The sequence below is a fragment of the Vulpes vulpes genome, chromosome 7 (assembly GCF_048418805.1).
Source record: "Vulpes vulpes isolate BD-2025 chromosome 7, VulVul3, whole genome shotgun sequence".
Lineage (NCBI taxonomy): Eukaryota > Metazoa > Chordata > Mammalia > Carnivora > Canidae > Vulpes > Vulpes vulpes.
In genome coordinates, this window is record NC_132786.1 from 113,085,749 (window position 1) to 113,100,346 (window position 14,598).

Below are 14,598 nucleotides of genomic sequence, written 5' to 3' on the forward strand. Positions count from 1 at the left end.
CAGCAACTGCAAAGGGTGTTGTGATGGGAAGACAAGGAATTGGTATTTCGGATATAAACTCCATAGGGCACAAAAATAAAGAATGTCATTTTACATGGGATAGTTTGAAGTTGAACATTTTGTAACTATGTATAACTGCGGGTGTGATGTATATATACCGTGATGTTATTTAAGGAAACGACAAAAAAATCCGTATCACTTGCCTTTGTACATGGAGACACGTCTCCTCTGTGCATTATTAAGTAGTGAATATTATGATACTATATCTGCATGTTATCTGAACACTTGAAAAGAATTTTAATTAAAAGCGCCAATCCCTCCTAGAAACCAGTGGATTCCAAAACTTCTCAGGTGGAATTTGGGGAAATATAATTGGCACAGAGTCAATGACCAAGAAAGCAGGTACTCCAGGGATTCACATCTTTTTCTTCCTTCTCAAGGGGCCTGGCTTGTGATATTTCATACTCTCAGTCAGCAGCATCATGTTCATTGGTTAGGCCACAAAGTGCTAAACTGACTTTATTTCAATGAGGATAAAAAGGAATTTACATATAAAACAGAAACCTATTGTGTCACACACAGAAAAATTACAATTCTGGAATAGGAGGCATAGAATCTTATTTTATTTTATTTTATATTTTATTATTTTATTTTATTTTATTATTTTATTTATTTTTACGGGAAGCTTCTGAAAAAATCAGGCTTTTGAGGCCTAGCTAGATTTAATATTATTCTCTCATTCAGAATGTGAGCTGAGAATTTTGTCAACATTCGCAGCTCTGTCTGCCTGTATTTTAACTGAAAATCGTCCAACAATTGGACACAGGGTGTTCTGAAAGAGCTATCTCCGAACAATAATGATACTGATAATAATTATATTGGCTCCCACATTTATTAACAGTTTTTTATGTAGCAGGTATTGCGCTGAGCATTTTGGGTGTATTAGCTCACTTACTTCCCACAACAAACCTATGAGAGAGGTATTTTAGGCATTTAATTATACCCATTTTATGGGTGAGAACAATAAAGCTCAGACGAGGGTGACCAACTGCTCAGATTTTCCCAGGATGTGGGACATTCAGTGCTTATCCCAGGAAAGTCCTGGGCAAACTGGATGGGTTTACCTTTCTATAAAAGTGACCAGCTTGCTTTTTAAATGGTAGAGAGAAATTTAACCTCTTCTCTTCTTGGCTGGTTAGTTTTCCCACCTACTACCAGCCCAGCTCTAGATGATAGTCTACGATGGTTAAATAGCAAAAACATTCTTTGGCAGCATGAGGAGGGGGGAAGGGTCTAGGTTGAAACTGGGGAATAGTATTTCACACGATGTAATTGAAAATGTCATTTTGCCTCTCTCTGTTCCCAAATCACTGGGCCAGGGAGGCTGCACCTCCCTTTACAACATTTCCAAAGGGCTTGCACGTCAGCATAATCTGGCATTCAAGGTGAAAACCCACTCACCTTGGGAAGCGGGTAGAGATGACACAATGGTTGGCCAGGGTCCTGCTTACAAAACTCCAGGGAATGACACACCACATCAGCATTCATATCTGTGTTAAGCCTGGAGGGAAAGGGGACAAAACAAAGGCTATTTAAGATCTCTCAGGCACTTAGGAAATAGAACCTAATTCAAAGGGAGGTAAATCCCCAGAATGGATTCTAGCACAATGTTTGAGTCCAGGCCCATCTAGCTGCCAGGTCATAACGAGCTCCTGCCCTGTCGCTCTCTCCTCTGTTTAGGATAAGGTCCTGGGGGTGGGGAGGGGGCATCGACGGCAATGGGCTATGGTCAGCCTCTCACACGGGCACTGTGATTCTTTTTAGGAGAAGCCACAAATAAAACTGGGAAAGGAAAAATGGACAGGGGTATAATCTGATAGAAACAATATTTTAAAGTTTTCTAGGCCTTATAGCAAAAAATCATGTGTGATAAAGCCTTAAATACCTAAAATTATTTTCTTAGGCATAATCCAAATCCTCTCTTTCCCTTTAAAATAAATATATTTCTTGACCTTTTGGAAGAAAATAAAATATAGTTGATTGTCCCCATCCCTGATGGTGTAAGGAAATTGTTCTTCAAACATTTTGGTTTATATTTGGTTTGAAGGGACTAAAGCAAACCTTCCATATCCATTTTCCACCTGACATTCCCCAAACTCTTCTTACCAAGAAGAATGAGAACAATGAGCTGCTTCAAAGAAAGGAACAATTAGAGTATTTCTTTTTTTTAGTAACTTTTCCGAGTAAATCACTGATTCAAACCCAATCCAACCAAAACCAAACCAAACAACAACAAAAAGAATCCATAAACATGGACTGGTAATATCTAGAGACTAATCTCAAAAAAACAGGTCTAGATTTTAGAAGATACTTTTTAGGGTTTCTTCCCAGCTCACTTGACCATTTAACTGTCTCCCTTCACCCACAGGGGCAGGTTCTTGGCAATTGTGTTTGAGCTCCCTATCTCTGGGCCAGTTGATTGGACCTCATTGGATGACACCAGACAAGTATAATCTGTCAGATTATCTTACGGAAATTTAGAATTAGTACTAAAGACTTCAACTTCATTCTGGGCCGTTCTCAGGATAACAGGAGCTATAATGACTTTGGACTGTAATGTCATTTTCTGCCATATAGACTGAGTGGTTGGAAAGTTAATCTATAGGATAGGGTGCAGGGGTCAGAACCCAGTGGGTGCAGTGAGGAAGCCTGGGGAGAACATGCCCCTGTGTTACTGGTGGCTTCCAAGTCCTGATTCCATCTCTGTCTGAAGCCTAGCAAGATAGCTTCTTAATCTTTCATGAGCACCTGAATTAAGAGGAAAATAAGAGAATCATATGCTTGGCCCCAAGGTTCCTTCATGAGAGGTGGAGGCAACATAAAGTATAAAAGGAGGCCACATCTTCTAAGTTGTGGGGCAAGCTGTCTGTGGCAGATAAAGTCCATTAGCAAACTAATGTCTTCCAAGGGTCAGTAAATCAGGGGAGGGTGGCTGTTTTCACACATCTGTTCTCAACTTAATGGTTCATTTATTTAACTGATGACTACTGTCTTTTTGGGGGTCTGATACTTAGTGGGCTCAGGAGGGTGATAAATAGGGCTCTGCTTAACTTTTTTTTTTTTTAACCTACAGCCAATGCCCCATCTGTGATCACCAACTAATCATATGATATCCCAGACCTATTCTTTTTCTCTGCAATAGGCAGATTTCAAGTGAGTGAACTTGAATATGGGAGTGGAAATGGAGGCCTCACAGTCAGAAAGTGAGACTGGTAGTCTCTATACTGAAGAATAGGAGAGGAGAACTAGGTATTTGGTGTTCTCTCCAGAGTCCTCTAAGATCAGAGCTTCATCATCAAAAGACTGAAAGGGAGAAGTGGTCCTTAGGACAAGAAGAGAAAATGCTGAGCCTCGTAAATCCAAACAAGTGTAAAACCATTAGAATGTACCAGATGCAAAGAAGTGTCAAAGTAGCACATTGCTCTTCACCAGCTGTGGGAGAGAAAGCCCAAGTGACACATAAAATGTGAAATCCTTAGGAAATGTCCAAATTCATAATAACCATTCCTACCCAACATTGTTTTCCCATATAGCAAAAAACCCCAAATAGTCACATTTTAATTTCCTTTCTTTTACTACCCTTACAGGTACAGGGGTGTGCAGGAATGAGGCATGTGGTGGCAGGCTGGGGATGGTGGAGGAGGAAGCATCAACACATTTGGCAGAGCTAATTAACAAGTTTAATTAGGATCACATAGAATGAAGTCAATGATGATGATCATCACCATAAATCAAAAGAAGGATGCAAGGTCAGGGTTAACAGACAGTCAGAGTAACAGCCTATGGCAGGGAGTGAGGACAGGGCCTTCCACACATGAAAGCTCTCAGATTTAGACCTTGACCTCACTTTCAAAGGCAGTTTATGTATTAATATGTAGTCACAGAGATATACTCATAGTATTGAAGGAAGATCAGCCTCATCCAACTTAATACTTTTATCCCAGTTCTGGACCACACTCAGAGTGCACTAAGTGACTTTATCCACTTCCATAAATCTTGTATAGTAGTCCTCCTTTTATCTGTGGTTTTGCTTTCCATGGTTTCAGTGACCACTGGTCAACTGTGGTCTGGAAGCAGATGATTCTCTTCCTAACATATTGTCTGGAGGTCAATAGTAGCCTAATACTAACACAACATCACGATGCCTCATCATCTACCTCTCTTCATCTCATCAAATAGGCATCTTAGCATCTCACATCCTTACAAGGAGAAGGGTGAGTACAGTGCAATAAGATACTTTCAGAGAGAGACCACATTTACATAACTTTTATTACAGTGCATTGTTACAATTGTTCTATTTTATTATTGTTGTTAATCATTTCCTGTGCCTAATTTGTAAATTAAACTTTATCACAAGAGTGTATGTATAGGAAAATAGTATATATAGTTCATTACTATCTGGTTTCAGGTGCCCACTGGGGTGTCGTGGAATGTATCCCCTCTGAATAAGGGGGGGAACTGCTGTAATTATCTTGTGAATGGAACAGACATTGCTTTGTATTTTTGGTTTCTGAAAAAAAAAACCCACATTAATTACATTTAAGCATACTATGTTATAAACCTCATTTTGCATTTTCTTCTAAAAAATATTAGTAGGTTTAGGCCTCTCCTGATCTCTGCGTGCTCCTAAGTTTGGAATACAAGAGCTTATGATTAGAGGAAAGTATAAATTAATCCCAGGAAACAACGTGAGATGTACAGAAGATAAGGATCAGGCTTCATACAGCAACCCATGGCACAACGGAGGTTAAGACCAGGCAGAGGAGGAGCCAGCACATGGTCACTGCCTAGGATCGGCTGCTCCTAGAAGTAGCACCTCCCAGCATGACCCAGGTTTTTGGGAGAATGCTTGAGTGTTCAGGTGTCCCACTTCCCAAAAACATCCTGTGGCTTGCTGATGGGTAGGAAATGTAATTGCTGAACAATTAGTCCATGAATCATTGAGAATTGACTGGCATGACATAATGAGGAGGGATGCCCTCTGGATTAGGAAACACATTTAATACTGGAAGCCTGAAATTCAGGCAAAACTGAATCGTAAGGTTGTCATTTTCAGCACCTGTATCAACCCAAAACTGTATGTGATTGATCAAAACAAGCTGTAGGAAGAACACATCAGAAGAGGAGAAATGGCTATCAGCAAACAACTAATATCGGTGCTAGGAAATTACTCACAAACTAAACTAGTTGTGGAAAGAACCATGACTAGGGATGGTTTACTACATCTGTCTTTCTTCAAATGGCCCACCCCATACTAATGTCAATTCGTTGTCTTATGACTTTGAGTCATCTCAAAGGAAAAAATGTCCTCCTCTCATACCACCTACTCAGGGAGTGGCCCACTTTTGGTGGTTTGCAGGGCCCATTCTTCCCTAACACTGTGTTCATTTGTTGTTATTTTAGGTGGGGACTGTCACATCTGCAGTCCCTAGTACAGTATCTGTCTATCCTCTCTGATCCTTGCACTTAAATGTCTCATACTTGCCACTTTCCAGCCAGCTATGGAAGAGCAATGGGTTTCTCAATACATCCAGGCCACAGCCCTTTTAATCCGAAGACACTTGGTAGCTGATCTCTGGCTCCCCCTCTTGGGTACCTGCCTGCACTGCCCTCTTTAGCTTCTATGACTTTTTTTTCCATCTACCTCTCTGGTTCCCTGATCTAGGCCCAGAAAAACCTTTCTGGACAACCTGACACTTCCCCAGAGCACCTGGCTCATACTAGGTATGTATGCAGATTCCATGAATAAGCTAAAAAGTTTTTTTTTTAAATCTGTTTTAATATGTTCAAGCAATTTCTTTGGAGCAGTCTAGTCATAGCTCATCTGTAGTGATACTTGTGTTCTTTTAAAATAATTAATTCAACAAACATTTACAGAAGGCCTTCAATATATACTGAGGACTCATATATAGCAAGCCCTGCAGATAAAAAGCCCTCTCCTCCTCCTCCCCTTCCTTCTCTCCCTTCCTTCCTTCTTTCTACATATTTAGTATTTTGCTAAGTGCTTAGAGATGCAGAAATGAATAAAATGCAGTCCTGGCTCTCAGAAGGCTTTCAGTCTACTCAGTGACTCAGAAAAGTCCATGGAGAATGAAATTACACACAAATGTGGTAAGTGCTTGTTAGGGGTTTGCATGGGGTCCTAGGAATGTGTATGTGTGTAGGGTGGGATGGTGGTGGTGGTGGGAATGTTGCCCATCTTAGCCTGCAGAGGGTCAGGAAAGCTTCCAGAGGAAGTGACTCTGAAGCGAGGTCTAAAGAAGTAGAATCTATTTAGGGTAGAGGTTTGGATATGCCAAGCAGGGGGAACATCTTCTGCGAAGTTCCTGAGGCCAAAACCTCTTGGTGCATGTGGGGAATTACAAGTGGCTTGGAGTGTGGAAGGATGAGTCTAAAAATGTTCTCAGGGACTGATTTATAAATAGCCCTGTGCATGTGGATATGGAATCCTGCAAAAGGTGTGAAGACTGAAGAATTTTATGTTAGTGCCATATTAGTTTGGCATTTAAAAGATATTTGGCCAGCTAGAATGTGGATTATTAACTTACAGACCAATGGGCAGGTCTTCCAGCCTAAAATCCAGTTCAGTGGCAGTTACAGTAATAGAATGATGAGCTAAAAAGAAAGCATCCCTGCCTTCTAAACCTCTATCTGGAATTCGTGAGAAATCGTTTATCATGATAGAGTGAGGTACATATTAATAGAAGTAGGTGCACAGCATGATTGATCACTGATTACCACTGTGGACTGTATGCTTTTAAGTTCTTTTAGTCTTTAAAATTCTGTAACTTTAGGCAACCTAGTTGTGGGGAATGCCTCTGAGCCTCTCTGCTTTGAGGTTAATGGCATATAAAAAAGAACCACATAGGAATGATCACTGTAACACCATTCACAAAAGAGAAAACCAGTAAACAACCCAAAGACCCATTAATGGGAGAGTGAAGGAATAGACTCTTATAGAGACACAATGGAATATTCTATATAGTCAGAGGGTCAGAGGGAAAGAACTATAGCAGTGACACAATGTTATCTCATGGATGAATCTTAGGCAAATAAATCTACATGGTAGGTCCCAAAAGATTATATACACTGTGATACTCTATTCATATATCAAAGAAATAACTAAGATATGTTCTAAAAAATATATATATATAAGAACTGTAGTAAAATTCTAATTATTTTATATAATTATATATTAATTACCATCAATTATAATTAGGAATCATTAATCTATTGACTATTAATATTCAGTTAAAATTAATTTTCTGTATTATATTGACATAAACATCTTATATCAATTATAATTCTGTATTTATATTAATTTATGTTAATATATTCATATAAATATAATTTATGTTAATATAAAATATATAAATTATTAGCATAAATAAGTAGACAGTTTTTTATATATCATATGATATATTAACATATATTAATTATTAGCATAAACTAACATATTTAATATAATATATATTAACATAACTATGTATACATATATACTAAAAGTATAAAAAAAGGAAAGCAAGAGAAAGATGAACATACGATTTATTACCTGGGTGGGGAAAAGCATGAGAATGAATGACAGAGGGACTGGATGGTTAGAGTAAGTTATAACCCAAGTTCTAGACTTAGTTTCAGGAGGTAAGTTTGGAAGCAAATTACATTATTCAATGTAACTAAGTAACTAAATTATAAATATAAGAAAGCCACATATGGATCTTTGATGAGAATATGCCACGAATAGGAAGGAATATAATTTATCTGATCCGGTACCCCTGAGCTCAAAAAAAAAAAAGAAACATAAGAGAAAGAAGGACAAAGATTATAATGGTGCCCACTTGGGATCCTGAGGGTCAAGGGCTGGGGGTAGGGACGAGGACAGGGCCAGGAAACCCTTGAGGGAGGAGAGAGGAGAAGAACCTAAGAAGAACATGGCTTGGGAGCCCAGCTGGGAGAGAAGGGAAAGGCCGGGGCTCTTTGGGGTGCTCGGGGAAGGGGCCAAATGCCTGGGTCAGGACAGTAGGATCCGGTCACTTTTTGATAAAATTCCTTCTGAAAAGCACTTGAAGAGCAATGGAGCCAAGGGAGACTTTGCCTCCAGTAACAGAGGATCTGAGTCAGGTCTGAATGCTCCACTAACAAGAACAGGAACAGAGCTTAAGCCCTTGTTCAATGAGTACGACCTGCTGGAAGTGGAACCAGCTGCCCAGCAGCTTTCCTGTTTCCCCATGTGCCAGCAACTAACCCAGGCTAATGTGCCGGCATACTCACAGTTTTATGAGGTCTGGTCCAAATATTTCTATCACTAAGTAGCAGGTGGTCTTCAAGAATAACTTTTCTAAGAAAAAATAAAGAAGGGGAAATAGATTATTTTTTGTTCTGGTGGACTTGATGCAGGAGTTAAAAATGACCATTTTACTAGGAATTGATGCTGAATGATTAATTTATCATTAATTCAAGTTTTATAAGAGTTCAAGATTATAAGAGTTCGGGGGGGGAAATGTTACAATTAATGTATTCATTAAAATATCATCTTAGGCTTATGTAAATGCCACTTTGTTGACTGTACATGATGAAGATCACCAGTTTATTTAAAAAATAGAGTTAATTTGTTGGGTTTTATTTTCTTCTGTACAGCAAGAAACATGTGAATGTTGGAGACGATCTCCTTTGTCGAAATGAAAGAAAGAGGACTCACTTTAAAGTAAATAGTCTGAAATATAGCTTTGTTAAAAATACTCCTCTCCTGTGTTCATTTGATAAAAAAAGATCGCATTTTGGATATTTAGTTTTTGCTGTTGGAATCCCAGAGATAGGAGACTGTCAAGATATCTCTGCACTGCCATCCACCCCAGAGAACGCAGACACACAGACGCCCTCCCCAGAGCGCCACCACCCAGGGACACACACACATTAACTAAGCAATCTCCTTCCTCTCCATTGCGACAGGGGTGCTTTGTGGATTGATCTGCACAATAAAACCTGTTAACTCTCTGGTCCTGTTTTTCCAATTTGTGAGTCTACTGTGAAACCTTGGGAATTAGGACCTCAGCACAATTAGGACAGACAGGCTGTCCTGGGAAGAGACAAGAATCTCTTCCTGACGAGGATTTATCTTGTCAGGCTTATCTCAAGCTGAGCTACCTCACACCTTTCTGGGAGGGTAGGGTAGTGAAAGAACAGGACAAACGTGGGGAACTCTCTCTAGTACTGCATTTTTACTCAATAGTAAATAATATAAATATTACTCTGGTATTATGATCCATCTATTCATAGGACTTTTTCCCCTACAATAAGGCATGGACTTCAAACACACTGTGCTTTTGTAGTGGGAACTTAAAATTATATCCCTACATTGACCTTATAGAAATGAAAAGAACATAGGGGAATACTACATCTGATGACAGCTAATTAGATAACTAGATGAGATGGACAAATTCCTCGAAAGACAGACTGCCAAAACTGACTCAAGAATAAATAGACAATCTGGATAGATGTATAATAAGAGATTGAATTAGTAATCAAAAGCTTCCCACAAAGAAAAGCCCAGAACCAGATGGCTTCACTGTTGAACGGTATCAAATACCTAAAGAAAGCATCTGAATAGATTTTTCTCCAAAGAAGACATACAAATGGCCAATAAGCACATGAAAAGACGCTCATCTTTAGCTATTAAGGAAATGCAAATTAAAACCACAACGAAGTGCCACTTCACACCCATTATGATATGCTGTAATAAAAATGATAGATGAGAGCAAGTACTGATGTGGAGAAATTAGAATCTTCATACACGACTGGTGGGAACATAAAACGGTGCAACCACCTTGGTAAATGCTCTGACAATTCCTCAAATGGTTCAACATAGTGTTACTATATAATCCAACAAGACCACTCATAGATATATACCCAAAAGAATAAAACATATACATCCACACAAAAACGTGTACATGAATGTTCATCGTGGCATTATTTAAGATACCCAAGAAGAGGAAACAACTTAATCCAAATGTCCATTAACAAATGAAGGAATGAACTAAATGGATTATATCCATACAATAGAGTATTATTCAGCTGTGAAAAGTAATGAAGCTCTGCCACATGCCACAACATGGGTGGACATTAAAAACATTACACTAAGTGAAAGAAACATAATTCCATTTATATGAAATGTCTAGAAGAGGCAAACGCATGGAGACAGAAAATTAATGGTTGCTTAGGTTTGAGGAGGATAGATATTTGGGGCAGTGACGGCTTAGAGGTGCAAGTGTCCTTTTCAGTATAATGAAAATGTTCTAAAATTCATTGTGGTGATGGATGATGGATGTACATCTGTGGGAATATATTAAAAGCCATTGAATCATACATTTTAAATGGGTGAATTGCATGGTGTGTGAATTATACGTCAATATAACTGTTTTAATAAAAAAAAAACACCTCCTCTTCCCCCTGGGTGCTCCTTTGCAGGGGCACTGCAGTGGAGAGTGTCAAGAACCTCTGATGTCATAGGACTCAGAGACCCGAATTCAGCATCTGTTGATCTGCTTCTGACCTTGGATTGCTTACCTTTCAATTCCCTCACTTGAAAAATGTGGGAAAGGGATTCATTCTCCTTCACTAGACTGTCTAGGAGGTTTGGAGAATTATGTAGCAGACAGTCAAAATTACATGAATTGGCAAAGCACTCTGCAAGCAAGTTTCAAGTATAGCTAACATAGAACTAGTTTAGCTGAGAGCTGGGCAATATTATGCTCGTGCAGTACAGCTTGAAAGAGAAAATTTATCTTCTTTCTGGTAAAATAAGAGATGTTGGTGTGTGCGCGTGTATGTATTTTTTTTTTTTTTAGAACCTTGTTTTGCTCAAGTTGAAATGAGTGGCTGCAAGTTTCTCCTTGTTCTTTGAGTAGGACTGTCTGTTTCTCAAATGGATTCTGTGATCATTTATCAGACGGATTCTGTGATGATTAAGAGTGAGGGGCTCCTGGAGCAATGGCTAGTCTGGAAGAGGAGAACCCCCTTGACAGCTAAATTCTAGATCAGCACGGAAGGGTACGGAGTGGAGACATGTATAGTGTCCAGCGCAAGCCAGATAGAGCCCAGTCAACTTGATCAGCTATAACCTCACCATTATTGATACAACTACGGAAAAGATAGTTACTATCTAGGTGCTAGTCACCTGTCTGATGCACAATGTATACAGTTAAACTATCTGCGACCAGGAAGGTACAAGAACATTTGATTTCTCCAGAGTCAGATTTGAAACAGCATAGAAGAAAAAAAATGTGGCCATTCCAAGAGCAAAGGAGAGTAAAAAGGAGCAAGGGAGGAGTCATCATACATTAGATGTACACATGTGTATAAATAAAACCCAGAATATTCTAGGTTGGAAGTCACCTTCACATTTACCATGAAGAAGTTTCTCACAAGAACGTTTTGAGGGAGTGCTTATTTTTACCCTTGTTCTATAGGAAGGAACATTAAACTTTAGAGAGCTTAAGGCCCCCAAACACAGATCTACTACATCATTCAGTAAGAGATTAATTTTTTTACTCCAAAAGCCCATGTTACTTGGAGTGTGCATTTCAACATACTTAGGACATTTTATTTGATTTTTCATCTACTCCAGGTATGGAAGGTATTGTGATACACTAAGTACTGGTGAGAAATTTGGAGCACAGGGAGATTAACTGACCACACAGTTAGTTTTGTGGCTATGATTTCCAATTTGCTTGGAGATTTTCAGAACTTCCAGAATTTGAGGAGAGTTGCCTTCCTCGTTTTAAAGCTACATGAGTTTTTCGCTATCATATTCCATGAAAATAAGATTTTTGCAGAGGTGACCCAAGAAAAGTGAAGTTCTAGCAAGGGTCTCAGAGTGTATGAGTCTGCTGACCCCTAGGGAGAATGATTCCATTAATCATTTTTCCATTAACAATTCTGAGATTCTTCCAAGGTGTTTACTAATGAGAGCCAGAGGCAAAAGCAGCAGGTGAAACTGAAGGTCAGTAATGTTTTGCAGAATTAAAAAAAAAAAAAGTCTTCCCAGGCAAGGAAAGGCCAACATGATTTACTGAGTGATTATTCTCAAGAATGTTGCTTACATGATTTCAGACTGCTAAGGTTATGTTTTCTGAACTTGTATTGTTTTGGAGGTAAAAGCAATACTATTTAAAAAATAATCTTTAAAATAGTAACTGTGTGTTGAAGTACATAATTTCACTTTCCCTGTCCCCCATTCTCCTGGCTTATCAGACTGAAAGCAATACTGGGTGCAGGTAGGCACTACCATTCAGACCTATTTTGTTTTTAAGAAGAAGAAATCCTGAGCTAGAAGACTGATTATCTTTGTTACCTTTTACAATTTGCATGGCCATTCTGCGCACTGGTTTCTACATCCATAAAATGGAAACAGTAATGCCCACTATGTCTTTATGTATGTCAAATGAAAGAACCTTTAAGCTGAACTGAATACCTTATTTCTATCCAGAGGTAGAACATTAGTTAATAAAATGAAAATAACCGTAAGCAGCATTCTTAATGCTTTGAAATTCCTTCAAATGAAAGATAAACCACTGTGGAAAACTGAAATACCTACTTTGCTTCCCTTGGTGAAGTATCAACTTTTATTTTCCCAGAATCTGACTTTCAGACTCCCATTTACCTCATCAAATTCTGAAATGTCCTGTGCTGAGTCAAAAGGAGCCCAGACTGTACCTGGAATACCAGCAATCTTGGTCCATGTTGTGTTACATTTCACTAGTACATTAGGACAGGGTCATCTAGGAAAAAGGATTTTTACTGAGCCTTTCATCTTTGAACAACACAACTTTGCCTAAAAAGAAAAAATCAAACCCCAGGTACAAATTATGATATGTGTCAGTGTGGTCTATTACATGGAAACGACAACCAATCAAAACAAGTCTTAATGATAATTATGACTGGTTTTCACTTTTTTCCTTTTTGTAAAATGAGGCAGCCCAGGTGGCTCAAGGGTTTAGCGCTGTCCTTTTGTAAAATGGTAATATTTTCCTCTTCTTTCTCTAATTCAGAGATGTGAAAATACAGAGTAAGGCTATAATAGATTGTGAATGTCCAATAATAGGAGGATGGGTCAGTAAAATATGGGACATTTATATGGTGAAGAACTGTAGAGTAATTAAGAGGCTTGACCTAAGGTTTTATGTCTTAACATAGGTTTATAGACTTCAAAAGCATGTTTTTGGGTGAAAAACAGAAGTTGCAGAGCTTGTGCAAATAGTAGATATTAATATAACAGCAAAACCCCACACAGAGAGGATTCTGGAAAGATGATGTTGGAGGCAGCAGATTTTGGGAATTTCTACCTAAGAGGGGAGGAAAAAAATTGCTCGTGGATTGAAAAACCCCAAACCTATGGACAGTTGTAACAAAAGTAGGTATCTCCACAAACCCTAAAACACATTTAGGCAAGGATAAACCATTCATGGCCACAAGACTTGTAGGTTATCAATGTCTGTGTGGGAGTAAGTAAAAGAAAGCAAGCAATGGAACGCCAGAAAAAAAAAAAAAGTGAATAGGGGAATCCCGGAACAGTCCATAGGTATTAGGTACAAAGTATGGTGGGCCAATTAAAGAATAGCTGCGGAGACTGGGAGGAGGAGTTTTGCCCACTGTGTTAGCAGATGCGTGCAAGGGGCTCAAGGCTAGAAGGACTAAGGGGCTGGCCTGGCCAGGCGTCTACAAATTGTAGAAACTGACCTGCCAGAGCTGTCTTCCAGGACAGCATGCACACAGTTTTTGAGGAGAAACTCCTGAGTCTAGAAATAACACTGAGCTGGACAGAAGCAAAGGAAAGGGAAAATCCAGGTAAAAGTAGGCAGGCGAACAGTCAGAAACTCAGCAAGGTGTCGTGGTGTGTGTGTGTGTGTATCCATGTGAACACTACGTAAGAACAACAAAAAAAGTTCTGTGGATCTAGAAAAGTATCCTGAACCACCTCTCTTTTTAAGAGTTTTGGAAAACTAATTTCACATAAAAATGAGTAACAGAAATGTATCTAGGTCAACTCCCATACAAAGTTATTATAAGAAAAAAAAAAAAAAGAATAAGGAACAGACTTGCATCCCTACAGAGAGCAAAAGCATACCAGAAAGTCAAGCCCAAAAAAGGACTAAAACATAACATAGTATTTCAAAATGAGCTAAGAGGCATTAATAAAATGCTGTTGATGTCATGAAAGAACAACAGAAATCAGAATAACTCAGTCATGGAATAAAAGAACTCAGGGAAGAATGCAAGATTACAAGGGAAATGAGGTCTGAACTAGAATGAACACAAGAACTGAATACAATAGCTAATGTCTTATGAAAAATACAAAGTGAAAAAGAGAAAAAACTTTCAAGATTAAAAAAAGGAATAGAAAGTATTCAAGAGATAGGCAACATATTGAGGTTAGGCAAAGAAGATTCAAAATATGGATATTAGAAATCCCTGATAAAGAAAACCAACTCAAGGAAATGGAATAAGTAAACAACTTTCCTGAAATTATTAAAAAAAATATAC

The 14,598-nt window shown here is 38.7% G+C and overlaps 1 protein-coding gene across 2 annotated transcripts in view; it reads right to left on the bottom strand.

The window, feature by feature from the left end:
• The window catches only part of AOAH (acyloxyacyl hydrolase), a 160,167-nt gene that overhangs the window by 116,792 nt on the left and 28,777 nt on the right, over positions 1-14,598 (bottom strand). For both annotated transcript variants that reach the window (XM_025985823.2, XM_072764737.1), the window contains exons 3-4: positions 8,332-8,398; positions 1,462-1,561 (exon numbers count right to left, since the gene is read on the bottom strand). In XM_025985823.2, coding sequence (XP_025841608.2) covers positions 1,462-1,561; positions 8,332-8,398 — 167 coding nt within the window. The remainder of the gene's footprint in view (positions 1-1,461; positions 1,562-8,331; positions 8,399-14,598) is intronic.